Source organism: Zootoca vivipara, chromosome 1 (assembly GCF_965207765.1).
Source record: "Zootoca vivipara chromosome 1, rZooViv2.hap1.1, whole genome shotgun sequence".
Lineage (NCBI taxonomy): Eukaryota > Metazoa > Chordata > Lepidosauria > Squamata > Lacertidae > Zootoca > Zootoca vivipara.
In genome coordinates, this window is record NC_142582.1 from 65,329,215 (window position 1) to 65,356,951 (window position 27,737).

General features: G+C 42.4%; 1 protein-coding gene and 1 long non-coding RNA gene across 4 annotated transcripts in view; one reads left to right on the plus strand and one right to left on the minus strand.

Moving 5' to 3' along the window:
- Positions 1–27,380, plus strand: LOC132592320 (uncharacterized). Of its 2 annotated transcripts, XR_009557766.2 has the most exons (4): positions 1–398; positions 8,984–9,044; positions 25,763–25,913; positions 27,267–27,380. It is a non-coding gene; the product is annotated as an uncharacterized LOC132592320 (long non-coding RNA). The 2 variants fall into 2 exon arrangements; XR_015949165.1 differs by lacking the exons at positions 25,763–25,913; positions 27,267–27,380 and adding an exon at positions 17,819–17,941.
- Positions 709–27,737, minus strand: part of INSC (INSC spindle orientation adaptor protein) — a 138,695-nt gene continuing 111,666 nt past the window's right edge. For both annotated transcript variants that reach the window (XM_088666762.1, XM_035119885.3), the window contains exons 8-13: positions 25,726–25,897; positions 21,166–21,344; positions 10,987–11,053; positions 10,724–10,879; positions 8,940–9,016; positions 709–5,999 (exon numbers count right to left, since the gene is read on the minus strand). In XM_088666762.1, the coding sequence (XP_088522888.1) occupies positions 5,871–5,999; positions 8,940–9,016; positions 10,724–10,879; positions 10,987–11,053; positions 21,166–21,344; positions 25,726–25,897 (780 nt within the window). In that variant the 3' untranslated portion in view covers positions 709–5,870. The remainder of the gene's footprint in view (positions 6,000–8,939; positions 9,017–10,723; positions 10,880–10,986; positions 11,054–21,165; positions 21,345–25,725; positions 25,898–27,737) is intronic.

Sequence of the window (27,737 nt, forward strand, 5' to 3'; positions counted from 1 at the left end):
CTCCAGACCTACTGGGTACTGCAGCTTCTGCTGAAATTATTTCTTTGGTGATTGGAGAAGTTTCAACCAGATTATTTGCTGTGTAGAAATGCTAGACTGTATTCCTTGAAGAATATGGTCTTAAAGAGATGGTGAATTCTGCCTTGGATGTCAGCACCAATTTAAGTAACTCAGTTTGAATAAACCATGGAACATCCTGGAAAAGGCGAAACATGAACTCTGCTTTAAAAGATTTGCCTGAAATTTGTAGTCTCTGCAGAACTGATGAATCATCTCAGATTCCTGAGCACATCACTAAAATCAGGGCTTTATTTCAACCAGAACTCACCGCAACTCCGTTCCAGCACTTCTTAGGTGGGCGCCATTACCATTATAAGAGAACAAGGGAGGCTTTCACGGTGAGTTCCAGCACCTCTTTTTTTTCTACAAAAATAACACCAACTAAAACCTTTTCAAAACAACACTTCAAGTGCTTGGGGGAGGGGAGAGAGAGAGAGATTTAAAAAGCAAAAGCAACAACAGCATTGTAAGTTTTTCTTTGCCTTTGAGAGTCACTTTGATCCCCCCAACAAGACTGCTGGTAGGATAAGCAAATAAGTTTCCTGTTTCCAGTCGCCAAAATTCAGCAGAAATATTATCAGAATTCCGGATTTCTGGAAGATGACCAGGAAGAATTGGACTATGTGGATTGCACCCATCAGGTGTTTCTTAATACAGAGCTTGCTACCTTCTCAGGCTGTAACCCTATGATCGCTTACTAAGGAGTAAGGCCCATGTAACTCAATGGGACTTACTTCTCAGGATGCTCATACCGTGAAGATATATCAAAGGAGTGTGACCGGGTCAGGAATTTAAAACAAAACTTGTAACTTATACTACTCTTTTCTGATTCAGCCCCTTCTCCTTGCTGTCAATATTCTTAACTATGGATGTTTGGTGTGGGTGGGTGTGGGTAAGGGAAGTTGTTGTTGTTTAGTCATTTAGTCGTGTCCCACTCTTTGTGACCCCATGGACCAGAGCACACCAGGCACTCCTGTCTTCCACTGCCTCCCGCTGTTTGGTCAGACTCATGTTGGTAGCTTCGAGAACACTGTCCAGCCATCTCGTCCTCTGTCGTCCCCTTCTCCTTGTGCCCTCCATCTTTCCCAACATCAGGGTCTTTTCCAGGGAGTCTTCTCTTCTCATGATGTGGCCAAAGTATTGGAACAAGTAGCAAGGTATAAAAACGTTACATTTGACTACAAGCTAAATCAGCAAGACCAAATGTTTGTACCAGATTATCAAAAACTCTCAAAATTCAAAAGCAGTTTTGATAAGTTTTAGAAAACAAAAAACAGGTTTTTACTAGAACTGTATGTATTTTGCCAAGGCATACTAACCTGACAGAAATAGATGTTTACTGCCTTTTTGAAGGGGGTATTATGCTGAGGAAAAGGCAGAAACCTTGCCAAATTTCACCTAGATTTCAGGACAAGGGCAAATTACATTCAAATGCTAAATTATATATAAACCTGTATCCATATCACCTCACAGTATAGCCTTATTGCGTTTTCATGCTTTTTATCTGCAAAAAGGCAGTTTAAAGAATGATGATGATGAAGATGATGATGATAACTAAAACAGTTTGTTAGGATGTGCATGCCACATTTCACTTAGAGAGAGAAAATACTAAGGCAAAACAACTAAAAGTCACCAGCAGTTTAATTTTATTTATTCGGTTTAATTTCATTTTGACCCAAACTGGTATATCTGAACATATGTTTATCTGAGCCAGTTCCTTATGTGGATTCTTTTCATTTTCTTTTCATGACATGTTTCTGCCTTTGGTTCTTAGTTTCATTATTCCAGTTCTATATATAATCAGTTTCTTACATTTTCCTTTTCTAGTCTAATAGAGTTTCCCATCAGTAGAACATAACCTTTTAGTGCCAAACACTTTGAGTGTTACAAAAAGATATAGTTAAAACTGTAGCAATTATTAAGGAGGCATTGAAATACTGAGCCAAAACACAGAGGTCTTGCCAGTAGGAGACATGATACATCATGGAAGAGATAACTACCGGTAGATGGAAGCACAATATTCTCTCTACTGCTATCAAAACATCTTTTAAAATCTCATATCATAGTGCCGTGCCACCCACACCAATTAATATCAAAGGTAAGATGGGTAGGAACCAGAAAGAGATCATCCTTGGTTGCCCTCCCCACCCGCTGCCCACTCCATTTGTGGAATTCACTTCCCAAAGAGGCCTGTCTGGTGACTCCATCAATATCCTTGCAGTGTAGGCAAAGATGCATTTTTGCTGCCAGACTTTTAAATCTACAGTGGTACCTTGGTTTAAGAACAACCCTGTTTACAAACTATTAGGTATAAGAACTCTGCAAAACCGGAAGTAGTGTTCCAGCTAGCGAACCTTACCTCAGTCTACGAACAGAAGCCAAATGGTGGAAGGGCAATGGTGGCAGGAGGCCTCATTAGGGAAAGCGCACCTCAGTTTAAGAATGGTTTCGGTTTAAGAACGGACTTCCAGAACGGATTAAGTTCTCCATGGCTTTTTACTTCTGAGTAGACAGGTATAGGATTGTGCTGCTAATGCATTTGTTTTTGTAATATTTTATCTGTCAATTTCAACTTGTGCTTATAAACCATTCGAGCAGCTTTGCTGACATCACAGAAACACAATCAGTCTCCAGTGACCCTCACCCCAAGGAAACTAAACCCAAGAGATGTGCAAGACCTGTGAAATCTCTCATTACTCAAAGATTGCAGTGCATATATCAATATATTCATTCCCTCTGTATTGTGCATTAATATAATCGAAACAGCTTGGCTCGTGGAATAAAGCTCTTTTAAAACATTGAGACTTGACTCCAGACAAACCTGTTCAGGAACAAGAGAACATTTTACACTTATTTAAACTGTCAGAAGAGAGTCAGAATTGGACTACTGATGTACCATCTCCTTGATTCCACTTTGTATGTTAAAAAAAGATTTACTTCAAATGAGTATTTGACCAAGGATTCTCAATGCAAATCATCTTTAATAATATTGGAGACAAAAACAAATATAAATAGTAGAATTGGTGGATGCAAATATATGTCAGAGCAAATTATTGTTGTTATTATTATTATAATCATTTTTGAAGTAAACATGATTTTACAATTCCCATATTCAACACACATGCCAGTACGTGCAGAAGACTCTCTATCATGCCCGTTTAGGCCAGGCTTGATCAGTGCTTAAATACATGCCTAAAGCATTTCCCATAACGTGACAGGAAATCGCCGATATGAGAATGTTTCTGGCAAGTCTGCCACTCAGAAAACAAGAGCCTAACTAAGTGCCTGGCACTTTGCCACCAATTCTTCTAAACACTGAGGTTGCAATAGTTCTCCCACTTATGCACGCATAATTCCCACTGGCCTCAGAGATGCTGAATACAGGATAGGCATCTAAGGCCCCATCCACTACTTTAAAGCTGTACCAATCATGCCACTTGAAATGATCATGGCTTCCCTCAAACAATCCTGGAAAGTCTAGTCTGTTAAGGATTCTCATATTTGCTGGGAGATCCCCTATTCCTTTCAAAGATCTACAACTCTCAGAGTGGTTTAACCATCAATCCCTTTTCCCAGGGAACTCTGAGAGTATAACTGCGAGGGGAATAGGAATCCTCCTAACAGCTCTCAACATCCTTTAAAAAAAAACTTCCCTTCTCAGGATTATTTGTGGGAAGCCAAGATTGTTTAAAGTGGTATTGTACTGCTTTAACTGTATAGCACAGATGTGGCTTTAGATTCGTAATTTAAGTCTACACACAGTTCTACTGAAGTCAAAGTTTCTTTTCTTATTAAATGATGGGGAATAGGTTGAAAAAGAAGTGGAAGAAATTTTCAGTACAGCACTTGTTCTCGCAAATAACTTTACCAGCATTTAGTCATCACTGCGCTCAAAGAATCACATTTGTATACAGCATGACTGATCCTTCATTTTCTAACGAAATGTATGTTAACATTTACCTTTGGATATAAAGCTTTTCATTTTCCATCATCACATTTTGCAACTGACTTAAATAAGAGCAGGATTGCACCCAATAGCTTGCATTATAGTCTTCTTTGTTTCTATTTCATATGTTAATATAGTTTGATAAATCAGTTAACAATGTAGATATATAAAGTTGTGGTTGTTGTTGTTGTTTTTTAAAAAAGAAATGGTAAACATTTTAACCAGCAGCCACAGATTTTCAACCCAAATGTATTATTGGCAAAGATTCTACTCCAGTCTCAATATTAAAACATCATGATGAATATCTGGTCTGCTGCTTTGCAGTGTTACTCATGTACAGAAACCCCAATTGACATGGTTTTAAATGAAAGGCAACTCTAGAACAGCTCACTTATGAGCAGGTGTGTTATTTAGCCCTTTCTCCTGCTGGTTTCCCCACTCCAAATCCACCCCCATAAACTGCCTGTCATTGCTCAGAGTACATTTCCCCACTTATGAGAATAAACACGCATATTGAACTGGGTGAAGGGGAACATGGTTGGGTGGTAGAAAGAAAAACAGCTACTGTGGGGTAGCGCGGGGGGGGGGAGAGAATCATGACCTCCACTCTCAAAAGCACTCTGCTTTTCATTTTTGGAAGGTGAGGGGAAAGCTGCTGGGGCTTCTTTTCATGATTCTGTGCAATTAGTAGTTTGCCAGTTAGGGAAATATAAAACAGCTACTCACTACACATCAACAACTAACTTATATCCCCCTACATGTGTCTGCATACTTATCCAGCACTATGTGGTCCTACTGTGGGCTAACTTCCCATCCAGCCAAAGTTCAGATCCTTAATAACTTGATGGCTAGGATCCCTTCTGGGAAGAGGAAACTGACTGTGTATTGGAGGCATACACTGACCCCCTATTCTGTGCAATGACCTGCATACTGCTGAACAAATCAAGGGTGTGTGTGAGAGAGAAGAGCACTCTGTATAACTCGATGCTGATCTCCTTCCCTGAGCAGAAATGGCAAAATCATGGAGGATAAGGCTAGTAGCCATGATGGCTATGTATTACCTCCGGTGTAAACTGAAAATGTGCCTGGTACAACCCGTACTTGCCAAGGGGCAATTGGAAGTGCCCTGTAAGGCTCCCCCATTGCTCCTTTGCGACCACACCTTTTCTTGTCCCGTATATGACAGCAGTTGTGGGGCAGGTGAGCAATAAACTTGAGGAAAACAGGTAGTGGGGGGAGGCTAATCTGGTCAACGGCTGCTGATGTAGAAGGTGCAGAAAAGGGCAAGCAAATAATTAAGGAGCTGGAACAACTCCCCTATGACGCAATTCAACATCTGGAGCCTTCTCAGTTGTGTGGGGGGGGGCGGAGGTGAGAAAAGAGAGGCATGATCGGAGTGCATTAAATTATGTGAGGTGTAGAGGAAGTGGATAGAGAGATGTTTCTTTCCCTCTCTCATAATACCTTGGCTTATCCAAGTAATGTGAATGGGGTAGCTGAAGTATGAAATCTGCTCCCACAAGAGGTTAGACAAATTTATGGAACCTAAGGATCTCAGTGGGAACTACCTCTGATATTGGAGGCAGGATGCCTTGGAATACCAGTTTACAAATGGGGAAAGGGCTGTTGTACTTGTGCCTCCTTGCCGGCTTCTCGCAGGCATCTGGTTGGCCACTGCAAGAACAGGATACTGGACTAGACAGATCTTTCGTCTGACCCAGCAGGTCTCTTTTATGTGCCTAATGGCCTCATTTCTTCCCTATGCTCATTTTTAGCACTTGAAATAAATTAATCATAAATAACATTTTAGCTACATTGCCCTATGTAACACTATTTCCTATTATGGGTTATATTTGTGGTTTGTTCATACAAAGCTTTCTTCCATGTTGGTACAGAGCAGGAAGGAATCCACAAGCCTGGGCTTGACCAACTGCTGGAAATCTGACTCTTGAAGGCCATCAGGGCTGATAACAGCAAGTCGCCGCAAGGCTGCCTGAAAGAAAATGTGACAATATGGTTTTAGAATAAAAATCTGGCTTCATGCAATGCTAGAGGAACATCACTTGTTTAGAATGACTATTGAGCTGAGGTTCGGCAGAAATCCCCTTGACTGATTGACTGATTGACACTATCGTAGTGATGTTATTGATTCAATACAGTTACTTATTTGTATACTTGAAAAGCAGTTTGGACTCATATATTGTGTGTGTGTGTGTGTGTGTGTGGCCATATATCTCAAATAGCAAATCAACATTCTAGAATTGATTTACATGTTTGGGTGTACAGGTATCAGAATGGGCAGCGTTATTAAATGACAGCATTCCTGTCGACAAAAGTTTCATCATTTATGTTCCCATATTAGTTTGTGTGTGCCTAATTAAGCTGAAGCTTCCCAATGCTCCCATCCTAAGGATATTTGCAATCTGTAACATTTAGGTTGCGATGTCATGTACTTCTGTGGGAGTAATCCCCGTCAAACTCAGAATAGGCATGTATAGGACTGTGGTATTAAAAACACATACTTTCCCCCTCTTTCTTGTATGTAAAAGCCATGCTTCTGAGATTTCAGCACAGCTGTAATATGGGTGCTTGGAAAGAAAGCTAAGTCTCTGCTAAATTTCTTATTTAAACTAAACTAACTACACTAACCAGGAGTAGACTTTGGTAATATGGTGCCATGAGCAAGGACAAAATTTGTCCAACCCCGCCCCCTCATAATATTTCTTATTTTCTCAATAATTCCTTCAGTTGCTTTCTTAATGGAGCTTCTCAATGGGTTCTCCAGTGCACTATGTCATAGTTGCGGCAACTCACTTGCCCATATGACCGTGGCCTAACTTTGAGTAGGTGCCTGTATGAATATAGGTATCATCATCATCATCATCATCATCATCATTTTGTGCCTGCCTCGGTTCAGTGCCCTGTGTGGGGAGACTGTCCACACTGCCCAAATACGTCGCTGAACCAACCTTGCTAACAAATTGCTTTTGGTGGTGCATGGAACAACATTAGACTAAGTCCCATTCAGGCTTCTATTGAGTGAGGTTGTGCATACTGACCCTGTGTCCCTTGCTTTGATTTTGTGGCTTAATTTTGGTAGGGGAATCTGCTAGTTTCCACCGAATAAACTAAACTGAATCTATGCTTTAAAAGGACTGCTTAAAACCAAGCTCTCGGAAAGCATCCCTTTCTGCAGACCCTGAAATCCCTTTGCTGGCATTCATTTCTATGGGGTTTGTGCCAGTGAAGCACTTTGAGGGTCAGTCTTCATTTTGCTCTCAAGTCCTGCAAAGATTTATAGTGTGACCTCAGGCAAGCCACTTCATCTCCCTACTTAAAACTGTTCAGACTTAAAATTGACATAGGAATTGTCTCTGCCCAGTACTTAGCATACAGCTGCTTCCACCCTGATTGGTGTCTGTAAGCATTACCATTATTTCAAAGAGTAAATCACATGATTTCCAACCATTTGGGGACAGAAATATGAGTGCAAAACTCAGTTGCACAAAGAAATATTGTCCACTTATCAACATTAAAAAAAAAACCAATGTGCCTATTATAGAAATTATTTTTATTGTGTCATCAGATGGGGGGTCACAAAATTCTGAGCATTGCTTATGGCAACCTTATAATCTTTTTATTAAAAAATTCTTATAAGCTAACTGCCTCTGCAAGGAAAATAAAAAATGATTCCAGACTAACAAGCCTTAGTACATTGTAACATTGAAATCCCTTTTTCTGGTAACCTCCTGGATGCAAATTTGTACACAACACAGTGGTACAAGGAACAGAAGATACCTAGATCATAGTAAAGCTTGTATATGCTTGCTTACTGGCAAAACTGGCAAGAGTACCCCTATTAGTGTGTTGTGAGTTGCGGGGGGGGGGGGCAGGCTGCTTGCTGAGACCCTTCTAACCCCTGGGCCTAGCAAATGGTAAAATATAGAGTAGATGTTTGCCTGGGTGATGGGCCATTAAGGAGAACAATTCTTTTAAAAACAATTAAACAGTCCTTAAAAAAAATCATTAAACAGTTCCCATTGCCACTAACCTGCAAAAAGTGCATATTAATAGCATTTAAAATAAATAAATACATACATACATTGCCTAAACTTGGCAGGACGGATCCCTGCAGCAAATCAGTAAACAGACCCCAAAAGCACAAACCCCCAACACCATACAGTTGCCTGCATGGTTCTTTGTTCTTGGGTTTCACAAAGTTCTCATTTCAAGTCAATCAACAGCTACCACGGAGGGGTTCGCAGCATTAACACTCTAAGAGGGTCTTGCTTCTTCCATAGCCACAGCTGTTGGAGTGTTAATGTTTGCTCACTGTTTAAGCACATACTTTGCAAATTAAAATAATAATAATAAAGAGTTTTGTACACCACCCTTTCTCCGTAGATCTCAGCGCCGTTCACCATCACAGGATGGTTCACAAATCTGCAAAGCCAGATTTACTTTATCTCTTACAATGCTATGTGGGTTATCAACTGGGTTCAATGGGACTTACGGTACTCTTTAGTAGTAGCACCCTTTAAAGAAAACTAAATAACCAAACCAGATGATCCCTTAAGGGCACAGGACCTCTGAAGGTCTCCTGCCAAAAGAGGCTTCTCCACTTCAACAGAGGAAGCAACACGTGAAAAGGAAAGTGTGTTCGGGCCTGCCTCTTCCATATACACGAACTGAGGAAAATATATATTTAGAGTTCTATGTATATCAACTCACGGGGTGTGGATTTTGGCATGGAACAAGAGGATTTTGAAGCAATATTTATCTAGAAATTTATACTAACCAGCAACAAAAGGAAGCCTTAATATGCTGTTTAGATATGAGAGAGACTACGAAACACATCCTACTGTGCTGAATATATTTTCAGTGTATAGAAAGCCCATGGGAAAGCTAAAGGAAAATAATTAGATGCACTTACCAAACATGCAACAAGAACAGAATCACTGTTATTTCTTTTGGTAGGAGACCTGCAAAGTTCTATGAGGCGTGGAATACCTATATATTTTGAAAAGAACATTGAAAAGTGAGTAATTTCAAATCACCGCAATTCTCAACGTTGCATCAGTGTGATATACTTTCCAGATTTATCCATTTCGGTGAAAATGATGACGAATTCAGTAAAAAGCGATGTTAGAAAATGAGAAAGGAACTTCCCTTGTGTGTATTATAAAGAGCTGAAATGTGATGTATCAGTTTGACAATGAACTGTAGAAGCATCACTCAGAAAGCACTCACAGTTCTGTTTTCACGACCAGTGAGTCTCTGTAATTTTGGGAATGTCCCCTTAGTTCTCTCTATCATTATTCTATTAGAAAAGGTATAGAATCACCCCACCCCCTGTCCTCCCCATTTTCCCACATCTGGAAGACCCTGCTGGTGTCATTGAATGACTGTAGACCAAGGATGGTAATTTCTGCCTGAGAGTCAAATGTGGCCTCCACCATCTCTATATGGCCCTCAGGACTCTCCATAAACCGCACCCCTCCATAAACCACACCATTATTGGCACCCAGCACCCTCCTCTGGTGGTGGTTTTTTTCCCCCCAGGCCAGAATGTGTCCTTGAACTGAGATATCTCTTGCTTTTCTGGATGGAAGATGGAGAATGGTATGGCCAAACCCACTTTCACAACACCCACCATTGTTTTGCAGCCCCCAGAAGGAAACACGGTCCTCAGGTTGAAAAAGATTTCCCACCTTTCCTGCCTCTAATTGTTTTCTGATAAATACTGTAAAAATAATCACCTGCGTTTTGGAGCACTAACTAAGTCCCATATAAGGTGCACTGTTTGGAAAGCAGAAAATGCTTTAAAAGTAAATGCTGTCATAGTAAGAGATTTAAAAATGAAGAAAAATTGATATATGCACCAGCTGTGATCATGGAAATCATTTAACAGTCGTACACATGTCAAGTCCCTGCTCAGGGCCAATTGAAGATGTGCCACTGTCTGCAGGATTAAGCTTTTTGAACAGTGTTGCAGCCTGTTTCGTTCATTTGGCTTAGCAGGCAAAAAAAACCTAATTCGGCAACAGTTGTGTGAATTGCCCTTCACACACCCAATTGTGCTTCTGCCTTCACAACCAGACTTATTTCCCTGCAAACTAAACATCCATTGAAGTACAGCGGTACCTTGGTTTGCATATGTCTTGATTTGCATACGTTTTGGATTACAAACACCTCAAACTCGGAAGCACGCGTCCCAGTTTGCAACCTTTTGGGGGGGGATTACAGCCCATTTTCTTTGGATTATGAACAAAAAAATTTTGGAGGCCCCACTGGCGAAAGCGCGCCTTGGGTTACAACCTGTTTTGATTTACAAACGCACCTCCAGAACGGATTATGGTTGTAAACCAAGGTACCACTGTAGTCAGGTAAACTGACCCCTCCAGTTGTAATCAATGAGCAACATAGGAGGGGTGATCTGTACAGTACTGTACTGCATACAGGTGGTGTAGACTGGTTCAGAAATGAGTCCATACAGAAGGATGGAAATCCTGTCTGGATGGGGGGGGGGGAGAGAGAGAAGCCTAAACAGTAGCAAATGAACTGGCCCTCTGATGTAGCACAGCTGATAAGAGGGTTTACACAGAGCAGATAAGTGAGACCACTTTGACAATCAAAACAGCTGCTTCCTCACTTTGACGGATGCAGCATTTTGCATATTTTATACAGTGCCAGCATGTTAAGCATTAAAATTCTTACAACTAAGGTTTATGGCTGAATGTGCCACTTCGGGATCACGACTCAGCCGGGCGAGCGTAACCGCGGCTTTTTGCTGAACTCGTTCGCAAGCAGCTACTTCTGGTGAATTCCCAGATGACGATTTCTCAAACAGCATTTCCATTAAAACTTGAACACCTACAAAGGAGTGAAACACTGTTGATAAGCATCCCAGGCTATAGTAAGACTATTCAGGACAAAAAAAAAAAGTGAAATTCAAAAGGGATGCAGCATGGTTTGCATACCATTTCCTTGGATTATTTCTGAGGCACACTGGTCCAGGACAGACATGTTTGCTAATATCGTCACAACCTACATTAAAGAGAAACAACCACTTGAAATATTACATTTCACAACTCTTACCATCACCATGCATTTAAGACATGTCCTTCTAAGCTGCCAATTAAGTATCAGCACCTTCACTTTTCTGAGGTATCTTTTATTGCCACCTTTTCACAGTAGCTCAAGGAAAGCCAGATCATTATTTCCGCCTCCCAACAGTGCTCTGCATTAGCTGAATCTTCCATATCAAACCCCACAGACATTGTAGTAATCCAGCCTTAAAGAAACCAGTGCTTGAACTTTTGTGACCAAGCACTCCAGTTCAAGAAATGGTTGTAGCTGTTGTTGCAGTTGGGAAATGGTTGTCGCAGTTGGGAAAAGATGTTCCCAGCCACTGAGATAACCTGGGCCTCCAGTAACAGAACTGCGTTCAGAAGCACTTCCTGGCTGCAATTCTGCTCTTTCACAGGGAGTGCAACCCCATTCAGGGTAGGCAACTGACCAGCTTCTTGGACATGTGGACCACTCTGTCTTGCCAGGATTCAAGCTCAGCTTGTTCTTCCTCAGCCATCTCACCATTGTTTCTAGGCACTGGTCCAAGGCCTGCACAGCCTGTCCCAATTTAAGTATTATGGAGAAACAGAGCTGAGTGTTATCAGCATACTGATAGCACCTTATACTACATTGTTTTTATACTACATAATGTAGTATAAACACTGACAACTGGGAAACACTGGCCTGTGAGCGCTCCAATTGGCGAACAGCCTTTACTACATCAACTGATGCCTTGCATCACAGATACAGAGCTACAAACCCAACTTTGATCATCACCTCTCGACACTCCCACCGCAAAAGCCCAGCAAGAAAGGAATGTGGCACTTCTGTGTTTTATGCAGTGCACTGCTGCGCTGAAAAAATACCGTAATAATAATGCTAAACTAAGGAGGTGCTTTGCAAACTAGAAAGTGTGAGAATTGTACATAATGAAATGCACAGAAACACAAGAGCATTTGTTGGGGCTCAGGCGATGCTATTGTAGGGCAAATGCACATGTTTGGATAACATAGCTTGAGGCCCTACCCTGTGTATTCAAACAAACAAACCTCACTGATAGAGTCAAGCAAGCCAAGTTGCCATCAATTTGGCTCTCACTAGGTCATTATAGTAACAAAGGATATTTGTTTTGGGTTGTGTGTCACAAAGGTCTCCTGCTTCCTCCAGCAGTGCCACAGTGTCATCTCTCTGAATAAACAGGCCCACTTAGGATGCAAATGACTTGATGAAATGCCAATAGTGACAGGCAGAAAAAAATGGGAACTCAAGACACATCTATGTGTTGATTCAATGTTAATTATTAACAGTGTTTCAGGCATGTGTCCCTTCATTCTAAATGATATCCTGTTAATGAAAATTACTTGCTCCATGGAGAGTCTGCACCCCATGCAGCTTTCTAAGCAAAAGATGAAGAATTCAATTAAGGACAATTTGAATACATGCCAATTATTCCACTCCTTCAAGTTATTTGATTGAATCTTAGAAATGTGTGTGTGTGTGTTTGTATTTGTGTCCTTTGACTGATGAATTTATATCCGCTCAATGACTCAAGTTGCCCCTTATCCAATTATCCCAAACTATTTCCTTATATGTGCAAGACAAGCAGTAACCATCATGGTGCTGGGAGGTGCCACATTTTGTTTAAATTTTAAGAAGACCACCATAATGTACAGATTGGGCAAATTACCCCTACATACATGAGACTTATTCAGTACAAAACCTCATTTAATTAAAACCACAAACTTGAGACTTAGCATATTCAACCAAGCCAGTGGTCCGTAACCCCCAGAATCCTGTGTCCAAACACAACAGTCATGAGTTACCAGGTTGAGGCAATCCTAGACTTGCCTAATATTCATAAAGCCTGGGAATCAGTAACTTGCCACATAGGGTCCAACTTTACAGTCTAATGGTTCCTTAGAATTCCTTATCTGGTCGGAACATTTTCACTGCATTGTGCTTAACAACCATTAGTAGTTCTGCCAGTGACAGCAGACACAGTACATACAGTGAGAAACAGAGGCAGGCAGGGATAAGATAAGATAAAATAAGATAAGAGGCAATACAAACTGGCAGAAAAACAAATAGGCAAGTGCTTTGATTCATCTTCATGGAATGACTTGTAATAATTGCACAATAGTTGTGGGATAAACAGAAGTGCAAAAATTCCAGCAATCTGGTATCCTAGGACAACCATATTATAAAGTCCAGGGTGCGGGACAGTGAAAAGAACAAAATGTTCTTCCTTCCATGCTGCAGCATTTTTTAAAACAACAGCAGCATAGGAAGCTAGTTTATACTGAGCCTCAGACCATCTAGATCAGTATTGTCTACATTGAGTAGCAGCAGCTCTCCAAGGGTCCAGTGGGAATCTCTCCTGGCCCCACCAGAAAATGCTGGGGACTCAACTTGAGACATTCTACATGCAAGGCAGCTGCTCAACCACTACAGTACCTTTACTTGCACTGTGCACATTTAGCTCTCTTTCGTGTTATCTTGGTTAGCATTTTCAGAAAGGGGAGGAGATAGCTGAAGGGGTGGACCTTGGGAATATGCTGTCCTGCGCAGGGCCAATATTTGACGCCCTCCCCCAGACCTCACAGTGCCGGCTTAAACCAGGCTTTGGGAAGGAAGCAAGAGGCTCTGCGATCCTAAATGCACCTATGGGAGCAAGTCCCAATGAACTCAATGGGACTTACATTGAGTAGACATATTGCACTACAATACCATCTCGGAGAGTCTGGGGGGGGAAAGCTTAATTTTGTAGAGAAGAAAATTTGGCAATGACATATAATGGAATTTTCCCCCTCGCTATGCTCTCACCTTTTTAAGAATTAGTGCCCTCGTTTTCTGATGGTCAGCATCTCATACAGCAGAGCTGGGAGTCATTATGCTAATTAAATCTTTAATAGTCATAAGAAAACAGCTTTTCATAAGCTTTATTGCTATCACTAACAAGAATGGGAAAAATGAATCTTAAAACAAAAGTTCCTGTGTTCATTACACTAGGTGGCAAAGCACATAAATATGGAAGTGCTAAAATGAGTGGTTAATTATCATCTAGCTAAGCAAAATTGCTTCCCGCTATGTTTTATTTCACTTCAGTTAATTGCATAAAGTCCAGTTAAGGAAGACTTGCACATGTTTTGTCCAACCTTCCTATCACAGATACGAGGGTTTGGGGAGACTGAGAAAGCAGTTACTGATCCTAACATGTAAATTATAGAAAGACAAAAGGTTCCATCTGAGACAGGAAAAGCTTCTATGCACTATGTGGTCCTTGACTCCAGGTGGTGACCCAATTAAGTCAGCAAAATTAGTTCAGAGGCTTCCTTTATGCAATGTTGATATGCATCCTTCAAAAAACAAATAAATAGGAAAATATATCATAGATTATTAAAAAAAAACTTAATGCATCCTTTTTGCATCATCGTTTGACTTCAATTATCATGTTTGAATAAAATGCAGGATTCTGACAGGGTTTTAGATAGGTTGAGGCTTTTTTTAGCAGACTCTAAAGGGACGCGGGTGGCACTGTGGGTTAAACCACTGAGCCTAGGGCTTTCCGATCAGAAGGTCGGCGGTTCAAATCCCCGCGATGGGGTGAGCTCCCGTTGCTCGGTCCCAGCTCCTGCCAACCTAGCAGTTCGAAAGCAGGTCAAAGTGCAAGTAGATAAATAGGTATCGCTACAGGGGGAAGGTAAACGGCATTTCCGTGTGCTGCTCTGGTTCGCCAGAAGTGGCTTTATCATGCTGGCCACATGACCTGGAAGCTGTACGCTGGCTCCCTTGGCTAATAACGCGAGATGAACGCCGCAACCGCAGAGTTGGTCACAACTGGACCTAATGGTCAGGGGTCCCTTTACCTTTAAAGGGAGCACACTGGAAGCAAAGTAAAGCATTTACTTTACCTGAAAAATGTGTTGAAGATGAAAAACCCTTTTCCCAAGCTTTCTGATACCCTAATCCTATAATTCACTCTGAACAACTCCAAATGTCAGCATGCATGATTTATATTGATTGAACTGTGATTGTAAGTTATTTTTAATGTGCTAGTGTGCCGCTACCTTTTTGGTTTCCTTTATTTCATTACAGGAGGGGAGGGCATTTGTTACCGGGACTGCAGTATGCAGGAAAGCTTATTTCTTCCTTCCCCAGTTGCCATCCGGATGAAAATCCCATTCCCACACCTCCAAGGAACAGACAAAAAGTTCCCAGTGAGGTGTATATCCCCCATGCCAGTAAATTATTAAAGAAAAGTGTATGCTCTGCACATTAAGTGCAACATTTAGCTAGGTCTTCAGAGTGACACTTTTTCTATGCTGCTCCTGCACATCTGGACTAGGGCATTTGATACCATGGGTGTGGGATGGGACACTGGGGCAGACAAGTCACAACAGTTCCTAGAGTGTCCACTAACAGGAACTCACCTGGAGGGACACCTGACTCAGTTCCTGTTCCTCCAGATATGCAGATGAGATGGATTAGCTGGGACAAAATCCCCTAGCCAGCAGTCATTCTCTCTCTTAGCCATTTCTCCTTTGATGGGAACACATCTCCAGAGAATCTCCAGTTAGGATGGTTCTCCCTCTTGGCCTGCAGCCAAGAGAGAGACCAAATGGAGCCTCACTTTACTAAGTAGACTCCAGGTGTATATACTTGTAACTTTTCTACGTAAGCCTGCCTTTCTGAGATTATGCTGTTAACTCAGGATGAAACTGTAAGTAAACTCTATCTTATTTTATAAACACTGTGTTGTGTATTTCTTTTAAGAGGGACAAAGGGGACTTTGCCAGGAAGTATAATATTGTGCAGGTTTTAGCAAACCTGAACGCACATGCTTTGCTGCGCACAAAAGGGGAATGTCACTCTGCTGATATTGGAAGCTTGCTAACACAAGCTTGGATAGGATCTATCTAATAATACCGGTATATCCTAATCCACATCCCTAACATTCCCACAATGGGATCCTCAGAAGGATGGTTCCTCTGCATTGGTTTGTCCTGCATGTTTTGCAGCTGTCTCAAGGTTCTTTCAGAAGTTACTCTCCAGGCATTCCAAGAATGAATGGGAGGAGGAGGAGAGGAGCTACATGCTCTGGCCACGCCAGCCCTACTACCAGACTTTTGTGCACTGAGAAGAAAGTCTGGAGGGGAAATAAACACTTCACCTATCTACCAGGAATTCCAGTTGTGCAGGGTTCTGAATCCCATGGAGGGACCTACATGCATCTCATCAAATCTGTGTAGCCTCCACCTTCAGATCTTCCGCCCCCTATGCCAAGGTCTGTGAGTGGAAGCAACAGGGGAAGGGAAATTGGAACTGGGTCAGCATGTGGAGGGGGGCCTTACCCCACACCCATTCTTAGAGCACAAGAAGAATAACTTCTGCCATTTGTCTCCTGAAAACGCTTAAACTCTTGTAAACAAAACAGGGATGTATATAGCATAGATCAGGCATCCCCAAACTTCGGCCCTCCAGATGTTTTGGACTACAATTCCCATCTTCCCCGACCACTGGTCTTGTTAGCTAGGGATCATGGGAGTTGTAGGCGAAAACATCTGGAGGGCCGCAGTTTGGGGATGCCTGGCATAGATCAACACTTTTATCCAAAATAGGGAAATAAATTATTATGGATTCACAGACAAAAGTCATTAGATAGCTCCACCCTAACTGAGTTGCTAGAGTTCATGAAAGCCCAGCTCCAAAACTCTGCCCTGCTCTTATTTTTATACCCATTACTGGCAATTCTGCCACTTGTTTAATTTCCTAAGTATTTTGAGAAATTTAATTATTGCAATCCATCATATTCAGCTTTGTTAACAGAGACAAAACGATTACCTCACCTCTTGCTATATAAGCAATGCTTCCAAAGTTGTTTTCTAAATGTGTGCTCCGTCACTTCGTAAATGACTGTGCCACACATGCCAGGATGTATTGTGCAAAAGGCTCCAGAGAAACAAAGATGCCTTCAGCCAATAGATATGCTGTGATGTTATAGGCAGAAAAGAAAGAAAAGAAAAAAGAATCTGCTTCTGGTCCCCATTCAAGCTGCTGGTGTGTTGTCCCAGAAAGCCATAAATTGATTGAGCCCTAAATAAATATCAGGTTTGGAACCCACTTTGTAAAGGGGGCCGCTTTGGTTTGGAGCCATGGAACAGCACTGCGTTGCCTCACTTCATTTTCTGACGCTTTGGATGTCTCCCCATTAACTATAATGGAAAACTCAACAAACAGCTATAACTTCTTTTTTTAGTTTTGGCAAGCACCAAGTGCCTATAACTTTCCCAATTCCCCACCACCACCACCACCGCCAAAACTGGATGACGTCTGGGGTGGCAGGAGATGAAGCTTGCCAATTTTCAGATAGATAGGTGCAGCAGGGTGGTTTATGCAAGGACAGCCTTTGAAAGTTTACTTCTTCTTTTTTAAGGAACACCTTCCCTTTCACACCAGTTGCTTGGAATGACAAAAGGTCCTGCCTGTGGGGCTACCCATGGGCATCTGATGGACCAATGGGAGAACAGGATGCTGGACTAGATGGGCTTTGATCTGACGCAACTGGTCTCTTCCTATGTTCTCCCACCCTTTGCTTTTCTGGACAATCTGTTGTGTATTTTTTTGGGGGGGGAGCAGTGCTTGGTGCACACTTTAGCTTGATGCTGGTAAAGCCCCCAGAGAACCAGCACCCCTCTCTTTGGGCAGAAAGGGTGTTTCACTACTATTTGCTCTGTGTTTCAGAGAGAAACTTGGCTCAGACCTGAGACTTTCTTTCAAAGCCATTGTGCTTTGAGCTATCAGCGGCAGTAGGCAACAGCAGCAGTCTTCCACCGGTATAGGTGTCATCCTCCTATTCCACTCTCTGCTCTGAACTGAGGTGCCCAAAGGCACCCAATTCTGACCCTCATTGCTTTCTGGTGGAACGGGTAGAGAATGTGTCCTGCAACCCTTGGCCTACAAGGTAGTTGTCTACCAGCTCCATCTGGTACGCAGGCTGAAACCCTACCTGCCTGTGGACTGTCTTGCCAGAGTGGTGCATGTTCTAGTTATCTCCCGCTTGGACTACTGCAATGCGCTCTACGTGGGGCTACCTTTGAAGGTGACTCAGAAACTGAAATTAATCCAGAATGCGGCAGCTAGACTGGTGACTGGGAGTGGCCACCGAGACCATATAACACCGGTCCTGAAAGAACTTCATTGGCTCCCAGTACGTTTCCGAGCACAATTCAAAGTGTTGGTGCTGACCTTTAAAGCCCTAAACGGCCTCAGTCCTGTATACCTGAAAGAGCGTCTCCATCCCCATCGTTCTGCCCAGACACTGAGGTCCAGCGCTGATGGTTCCTTCGCTGCAGGAAGTGAGGTTACAGGGAACCAGGCAGAGGGCCTTCTCGGTAGTGGCGCCTGCCCTGTGGAACGCCCTCCCAGGAGATGTCAAGGCAATAAGCAACTATTTTACTTTTAAAAGACAACTGAAGGCGGCCCTGTTTAGGGAAGTTTTTAATGTTTGATGCTGTATTGTTTTTAATATTCGGTTGGAAGCCGCCCAGAGGGGCTGGGGAAACCCAGCCAGATGGGCAGGGTATAAATAATAAATTGTTGTTGTTGTTGTTGTTGTTGTTGTTAAGGCACAGGCTGTGAAGCACTAGATTGACCAACCTAGTCCACCCACCACCTGGATGCCTCCTGAAGTGAACAACTTGCATGTGTCAGAGAAAATTATCTTACAAAAGCCAGCAATGATGCCACAAAAAAGAAAGAAAACACAAATTGCAGTACATTTTCTATTAGGAAAATTGCTTTATTTAAATTTATCATCTTTGTAGAAGCCATCATTGCTGTGTTTGAGGAAATACTGGATAACATTTGATCTCAATTAAATTATCTCTCTTCCATTTTTGGCAAGATGACTCACTGGATAAAAACGTCATTTCTATCCATTTGCTCTTTTAATCATTCTAACTTACAATATATTTGGAGCCTGGCATGGCTAATCCATCCATTTTACTGAATGGAGCGATTTGGTCTTTCAAAAAGAACGCTTATTCATATATATATATATATATATATATATATATATATATATATTCACATTCAATAGCAAATAGGGGTCATATAGGTGACATATTTCCTACACCATACTGGAGGACTTTACAGAGAACCCATATAGGTGATCAAATTATTCCAGGACAAGTTCTCGTCCCAAGCTAGCAGGGTTCTTTGAAGGCCAACCAGGCAAGATTTCTCCCATGCAATTAGCAATTGCATGAATAGCTTTAAAAAAAGCAAATAGCAGCTGCAAGACAGGAGCAGTCAAGTCAAATGCTCTAACCCTTTGGCACCTGTTGAGGTTCCACCTTGGATAGGGTGCTGCCCCCTCAACTATTTTAATTGAAAGAAAAGCTCCCATTTGCACCAATGGAAGCAAACGGCAGGTGAGGGGGACAATGATCAGGCCTGCAGCAAAGGACATAGGGTTAAGCCCCTTCTTTTCCTCCCACCAGCATCCCAGTTTGGATTGGGGGCTCTGTGCCTGCTGTGTATTTTTACAAGCCATTCACATACCGGTAGTTGCTACCACATATGTAGTACAATGAGTATTTGCAGCTACCCAGGACCTGACCCCCCAAATTACCTCCTTTTTTGCAAACCACGTCAGCATTGCATAAGAACAAAAGGAGAGCCTGCTGGATCAGGCCAATTGCCCATGTGAAACCTGCAAGCAGGCCCTGATCACCAGAGAATTCTCCCCTCCTGCATTTCTCAGTAACTATTCAGAATCATTACTACCTCCGACCGTCGAGTCGGATCATAGCTATTATGGCTAGTAGCCACTGATAGGCTTATTCTCCACCAATTTCTATAATCCTCTTTTAAAGACATCTAAGTTGGTGGCCATCACTGTCATGAACCACTTGTTAATAACAAAATATCTCTAGATTTCTGTGGCCCTCGAGAAATTCCTAGACTCCAGCTCCCATCTGCCCCAGCCAGCATGGAAACCACCGGGCAGCAGAGTACTCTAATGCTCAGGTCCTACTTATGGGTTTCCCATGGGCATCTGATTGACCACTATGAGAACAGAATGGGCCTGATCCAGCAGACCCTTCTTATACTATGTTCTTATGGCCATTGGTTGGGCATGAAGGCAGTTTCAGGCCAGAACAATCTGAAGGGCCACAGGTTCTCTATCCCTGACCTAAAGGATAGTTTGCACTGTGGTAGTGTAATATTTCACATACAGTGTCATGGAGCTTTATACCAGCAGGGCAGACCACTGTTCAAAAGAAACATGGTTTTACTTTTTCTTAGCTATACAGCCATATACTGTAGAGTAATTTCTCTCATTCCATTTACAGTGCTTCGTTTAAAAAGAAAGAAAGAAGTGGGGCCTTTAAGGAAGAGAATAGTTCAGAGCTGCTGGCTTGATGATTGCCAGCAGAGATTGTAAACTGCTGGCTTCTTGAGCCAGAGTGCAGTGATAGTTGTTAATTAAGCTTCCATAGCATTGACGTCAATGACAGTCATTCATTAAGCTTCAGTGGGGTTTTGAATCAGATTTGTTCAGACTTTTACTCATTTGAGCTACTCTTTAAGCCCAGATCTATATGCTCTAACACAGGTGGATGAGTTGCCAGAACCATTTGCATCAAAACTTTTAAATGATTATAAAGACTTGCAGATAACGAATAACAGGTCAGGAAGAGAGAATTGTATACATCCTAAATATACAAGTTGGAATGGAAGCTTATCCACTCCCAAGCTATCACAGTTTTGCTCCCAAGCTATGCACAGTAGCAAACCCATGTCCCCACTTTTTAAAGAAAGCTGTTTCAATGAGTATTTTTACATGATGTCTGAAATCTTTGCAGAGTTACAGCTGATTGTCACATGTTCTCTAAACCTGCCATGTGGGATGTTATTACACAGAAGTGGGATTTGGTGACGTCCATCAAGGAGTTGCAATACAGTAGACACATCACTTAGCCATGGCCCTGAAAACATTGCTCAGGAAGAAAATGTGAGCCTCGGATTGAAAAAGGTTTCCCCACCCCTGTTCTATAGCGATATATAAATGTGTATTCACTTACCTGATCTCGGGAATAGGGACTATCCACTCTCTGTTTGTCACCACAAGCTGATATGAGAATATTCATTGCATCCAGCTGAAGCAACATCTCACATGCTATTGTATCAAAAAAAGTAATGTTGGCAAGTGCAGCTGAAGCCAGCAGGAAAACCTCTCCAGAGGTGGCCTCTTGGCACAGTTCTGGATATATACAAAACAATGTGATGAAAATATTAAATTAGAACCACTGGATTATCCAAACAAACTTCTACTAATATTTATTAAAGTAGCTAGGAGGGTCAGGTCTGGATTTTGTTTTAGCTTTGCTTTGCATTCCCCTAACCTTTTAGTTTCCACCTCGGTAACCTGATTTACCCTCCAGTGAAACTCAAAGCATGCATATGTGTACAGCTAATCACTTCTCTCAGTTTACTTTGTGTGTTTGAAATTGAAACTGGCTACTCAGCTTTCATGCAACACTGGTAAGGATGAAATCAAGAGAAAGTTAAATCAAAATGCACTTAAATCAGGAGTACCCTAAGTGGTGTTTTCTAGATGTTGCCAGACTAGTGGACTACAACTCCCATCATCCCTGACTGTTGGCCATGCTGGCTGGGCTGATGGAAGTTGTAATTCAATACCATCTAGAGCAGAGTTTCCCAAACTTGGGTCTCCCTCTGTTGTTGGACTACAACTCCCAATATCCCTAGCTAGAAGAACCAGTGGTCAGGGATGATGGGAATTGTAGTCCAAAAACATCTGGAGACCCAAGTTTGGAAACCCTGACCTAGAAGGTACCACATTCACTACCCCTACTTTCAGCAGCAGAGCTTCCCACCACTGGGGGCGGAGAGCAGGCACGCTGCCCCCAGTGACATGGTGTGCATTCTGGGGGCAGGGCGGGCAAGTGTTTGGGGGGCAGGGCGCGCCGTGCACAGTGACGTGGTGTGCGTTTTGGGGCAGGGCGTGTCATACGCAGTGACGTGGCGCACGCAGGGGCGGGGCGTGCGTTTGGGGGGCAGGGCAGGCAGCGGCGATGGCGCCCCTGGAATCGCATTGCTCGGGGCGCACCGCCCCGACCGCCCCTATCTTCCTATGCCCCTGCCTGCTTTAAATGCTTGTCTATGCCTGTAAATTGCACTGGTTTATGTGCAACTTACCTTTACCTGTGGATTGCATCCTTACACTCCAGTCCAATGAGGGTTTCTTTCATGGCTACAGAGTTGCCCTTCAACAATTTACATTTTCTTTTTCAATAGAGAGGGCTGATCTATGTCCACAAAATGTGCAAGCTGATGGAGTCCCCCAATTAAAACAAATGGAAAAAGCCTGAATACTCAGAGAGCTCCATGCTTGTTATCAGAACATGCACCAAACTCTCAAGACATGATTAAGTCTCTTAAGCGCCACAGTCTACTTGTCTACTTTCTCTTCCCCCTACCCATCCCTACCCTAAAATTATCATGATTACTTATATGGAATTTGATTAAAATAAATCACACGCTTGTCCAGCGTTGAAAGCTTTTTGCTCTAAAAAATCTGCCCTGCAGATTTCCTTTTGTTTAACACAACACTTCTCACCAAAAGATTACAACATCACCCCAGAAATCATCCACTACCGTGTTTCTCATATTTTAAGACGTAGCCATAAAATAAGACGTAGCAGGATTTTCAAGCATTTGAGAAAAATAAGCCATACCCCCAAAATAAGCCATAGTGGTGGGCGCCGTTCTGGAGGGCGCCAAGGAAGAGGCGAGGCTGCCCGCACCTATCCGGTCACCTCCGAGCCTCCGGGAGCCAGCAGCGGCAATGCCAGCTGCGGCAGGAGGAGGCGGCTTGCCGGGTCGGCACCCAGCAGCACCATGCGGAGCGCCCCGAGCCTCCAGGACACAGCAGAAGGAGGAGGAGGCTTGTCGGGTCGGCACCCAGAAGCACATGCAGAGCGCCCCAACCCTCCAGGAACCAACGCTCCTGCTGGCTTGGGGCTTGGAGCGTGCAGCGCTGATGGGCGCCGACCCGGCAGGCTGCCTCCGGAGCCCCGACCCGGCGGCAGGACGTGGCAAGAGCCGCAGTGCACGCCGCTCCGAGTGCCAACCCAGCGGGACCCAGCAGCGTGCCCTGCTGTAGCACCGACAAAGTTCCGGGCGCCGAGCCGCGACAGGAAGAGGAGGTAATTTTTTAAAAAAAGTAAGACACCCCCAAAAATAAGCCATAGGCTTATTTTCTTGAGTAAAATAAATATAAGACGGTGTCTTAAATTATGAGAAACATGGTATTTAGCAAACACGTTGCATTATCATTTTCTGAATTGCTTATTAATATTTATTCTAGAAGCATTTCTATTTGTATTGCCAGGAAGATAAATCATGAGCTAAAGTCTCTGTGAGCAGACTTCATTAGTGGCCCTGGGTTACTACACTTAGCAGCCTGCATTGGATGTTGTTCAAGATGATGTTATAATACTAAATAAAATGTGATTGTATGGGCAGATGGGTAAAACTAATTGGTCTGTAAGAGTGTAATTCTGCAATTTATCTTGCTATCGCTGCAGCCATGCATTTGGGATCTAATCCTTTCCCCCACCCTCACTCAAAGTTCTCTTAAAAATGCTGCAGACACAGCTATTGTTATCATAACCTTCTAAGTGCCTTTTAATTCCTGTTACACATTTATTTAACTCACCCAGCAATTGGATTTCACCACAGTTTAAAGATTAAATATATGAGAAAAGTAATTTAATTGTTCAAGCTATAAATATGATAGAGAAATTGGTGATTGATTGGTGGAAATGTTTATCCACCCCACCTCCAGATAAGTTGCAGCCTTTTCTGTCTATCTTGCCTCATCTGTCTAAATCAGGTGTTTCTTGGGTGGGAACAGGGCCGGATGTAGGTTTGATGAGGCCCTAAGCCAGGCATCCCCAAACTGCGGCCCTCCAGATATTTTGGCCTACAACTCCCATGATCCCTAGCTAATGGGACCAGTGGTCGGAGAAGATGGGAATTGTAGTCCTAAACATCTGGAGGGCCGCAGTTTGGGGATGCCTGCCCTAAGCTGATTGTTAACAAACATGGATATATATGCTCAGTGTTTGTTTGTTTTTCTGGGTGGATGCAGGGGTACATTTTGTGAATCTTTGTACTTTTGTCCATTTACTGTATTTATTTTTCCTGATTTGAACTATAAAATGGAGGTTTTCTTGAGTCAAAATGAGAGTGCCCCTAAACATTTTTTTTAAAAAAAACGACTGTATATACTATAATGTTATTGTTTTAGTTAAATAAATTGTTTAAATTGTATTAAGGAAATTATTCTTTTTCTCCTTCCAATACAGTACAGCAGAAAAGTTGTCCAAATATAAACAGTTAACTTATTAAACCTCACAATAATTTCATAATTACCTGTCTATGCATATCTAATAGTATAACCAAATCAGTAACTTTTGATGTAACTGTAAAAACTACTCTGAAACTTTCTTATTCCAAATATGAAACCTTCATTTGGTTGAAAATATTAAAATTATACCAGCAAGAATGATGCTTTCTGTTAAAAAAAAATGATTTCCCAGCACTCTTAACAATCTACAGTTCTCAGGATTCCTTGGGTGGGGGGGGGGGTCTGCTTTAAATGTATGGTGCATACACAACCATACAAATCTAAGAGTGCCCTGTATACACCTAGGAGCATGTCTCATTGGACCTGGTGAGACTTGCTTCTGAGTAGAGGTACAGAGGATTGTGCTGTTAATACAGGGCTGGCCCACTCATGAGGCAGACTGAAGCAGCCGCCTCAGGTGGCAGAATCCCATGGAGCAGCATTCTCTTAGGTGCCCCACCCATCCTTACACCGCTGCAAAATCTCGCCTTGAGATCTCACTGAAAACCATCTCCAGGGACAGCAGACAGGTAGGGGCAGCACCTTCCCATTTTGCCTCTGTTAAGAGCTTAAATTACAAACAGATAAGCCTGCCCTGGCTGGCAGAATAAGCCAGTACTTTCATTCTTTAAAACTGCAGAAGCAGCACGCTAGGAAGCAATAGTTGAGTCAAATCCAAAGGTCTCTATTTTTTCTGGCAGCCTGGACTTGAGGGAGCATTGCTAGCTAGCTCCTACTGAAGACTGGAAAAACTCAAGTAGTCCACATTCCTTAGCCAAAAGCCAAGATTATAGGAATTTGAAACGGATACAATACCAAGCCCTAATTCAAGATACAGTAGCAGGAAGGTGAAACAAAGGGCAATGTGCACCACGGCATCTTCATGGAGGAAAACAGAAAAAGAGCGCTGATGCGTGGTATAACAAAAGATAAAACTGCCACATTTATATGCCTTTCCCACAATTTAACCCTTAACTGCCCAACCCTCCACAAGAATTAAATTCTTATAATCAGTTTCAAAATCAACATCCCTTAAGTTTGCAGCTTTCTTTTCCAAAAAATATTACATTTGATCTCTGACACTCGATTTAGGATTGAAATTACCGAGGCAAATCGTAAAATTGCAAATTGGGTCTATGGAAGCAGGTTCCCTAGTTGCTCATAACCAGCTTGTACAGAATAATGTGAAGCAGTCAGGTATACATACTAAGAAGGGCTGTGACAATCTCTTCCATGTTCTCCAGGAAACTGCTGAGATGATGGGTGATGGTGAGTTGAGGAGATGTAATCTGAGCTATTACTGCTGCTGCCTCTGCATGCGTAGCTTGGGAATGAGTATTGTCCGTAAGGATGTCAGCTAAGCATAATATTCCATCAACCTAGGAAGAGGGAAAGGTAACAAAGCTACTCACAGTATGTTTTAACAACAAAAATAAGTGCCACATTTCTTTGGGGAAAGCCTCCTTCCTTCCTGAAAGCATATGAGCATATGGTGAGATCAGGAATGCCCTTCAAGTCCTATTCAGACATTCAACGCACATGAGGATTGCAGAGATGAGGGTCACACTATGCATGTTGGCAGGCCGCCCCTCTTCCAAACATGCTTGAGAAGGGGCCTGAATGGAATTGGACAGTGGGTGGGTATATAAGTACCATAAGCACAGCCCCACTCTCCTGCTTCAGGTGCTGAACACCTGAATAGGCCTTCAGTTATACGTTTAACTAAAATGGATGAGCTCTTCAAAAGGTTGCTTCACAGTAACTTGAAAATACCTGGGATAATTTATCCTTTTTTGGGGGGGGGGACGATCTCAGATAATTTCTGAGGCCTCTGAAAATATGTACTTATGGTGTCCATCTCCCACATTCTTGGACTTTGCCCCTCTAAAAATCTCACCCCACCCTCGGGGCCATTAGAAAACTCCCATGGTGTGGGAGGGACCTATTCCCCACCCATCCTTAGCAAGCCATGTGCCCCCCTCCCCTTACCCTCAGGGATCCTGCAGGGCTTTCTTTCTGAAGCAAGGTAACAGAGCTGCTTCATGTATTTGAATGGAACCCTGCAGGGATGAAATCCAATAGCCAGCGAGTGGGAACCTGCTTAGTCTTTTGCACCTGAGATTTCACCTCTGCAGTCACCACCCTACCCAAATGCAAACTAATGCCACTCCGTTAAATTTCCCTTGGAATGTGGGGGAGCCATTGATTCAGGTGGTATCAATTCAGATTCTAATCTAATCTAACAGCGGAGAAGAATTTGGGAGATGTCAAAGCTCACGTCTCCTGTGAGGTGGCTTTAACAAGCCCTCAAAAGTTTTGAACTGACTCAGGAAACTTCACCTGCATCTCTATTCTCAACACTGATTTCCCCTCCCCCACCCCCCGCATCTCCATCTTCCTTTGGCACGAAGTTTCATTATGAGCGCTTCATCACACAGCATTCAGTGAGTATGTTCAAAGTGTCTCTTCAGTCCTTGTCAATATTTAATGTTCTGTCATTCATCTCCTTAAATTGTTTGTTTAAAGCGTTTGTTGCTCTCATTTCAGTTATTTATTAATACACAATGACAAGTTATCTTAATTAAATGTCCCTAGCCGGACATAAATTAAAGCATTCGGTTTCTGCTGTCAATAAAAACATGGTATGAGAAACACTATCAGGCTTATGAAAGGAAGTGTGTGTTTTTTCTTAGAGATAGTTATGAATACACAGAAGATAAATATATCACTGGGATATTTATTTTACAGAATACAAATGATGTTCAGCATGGGGTGTTCAGAAATAAAAAAGAAATGTTTCCAGCATTCATTTTTGGAGGGACGAGATTTCAACATCCATCTACTTACCACAAGAGATGTTTCTCTAGTCATGGCAAGACTGGAGGTCAAAGCCAGCCTTTCACATAATTCATTTTGCTCCAATGTATATTTTAAAAAATCTGACATTACAAAATATTGTGTCCTCACAGGCTGATTTATGGTCAGCAAATATACGCACTTAGATACTATAATCACAAAAAGGACCTGGTTTTGTCACCTTGGAGTCCTGAAGTGCCAAAACCGATTCTGGGCCTAAAATGGATGCTCAAGGGTAAGTCAATAACTTGTATTTTTAAAATGGTGCCAAATAAATTGTATTGTTTGTCAATTGGGAAAACTATCGTTGTTGGGTAGTATGCATGTTTCATTAACAAATAAATAATACAACAGCAAAATATA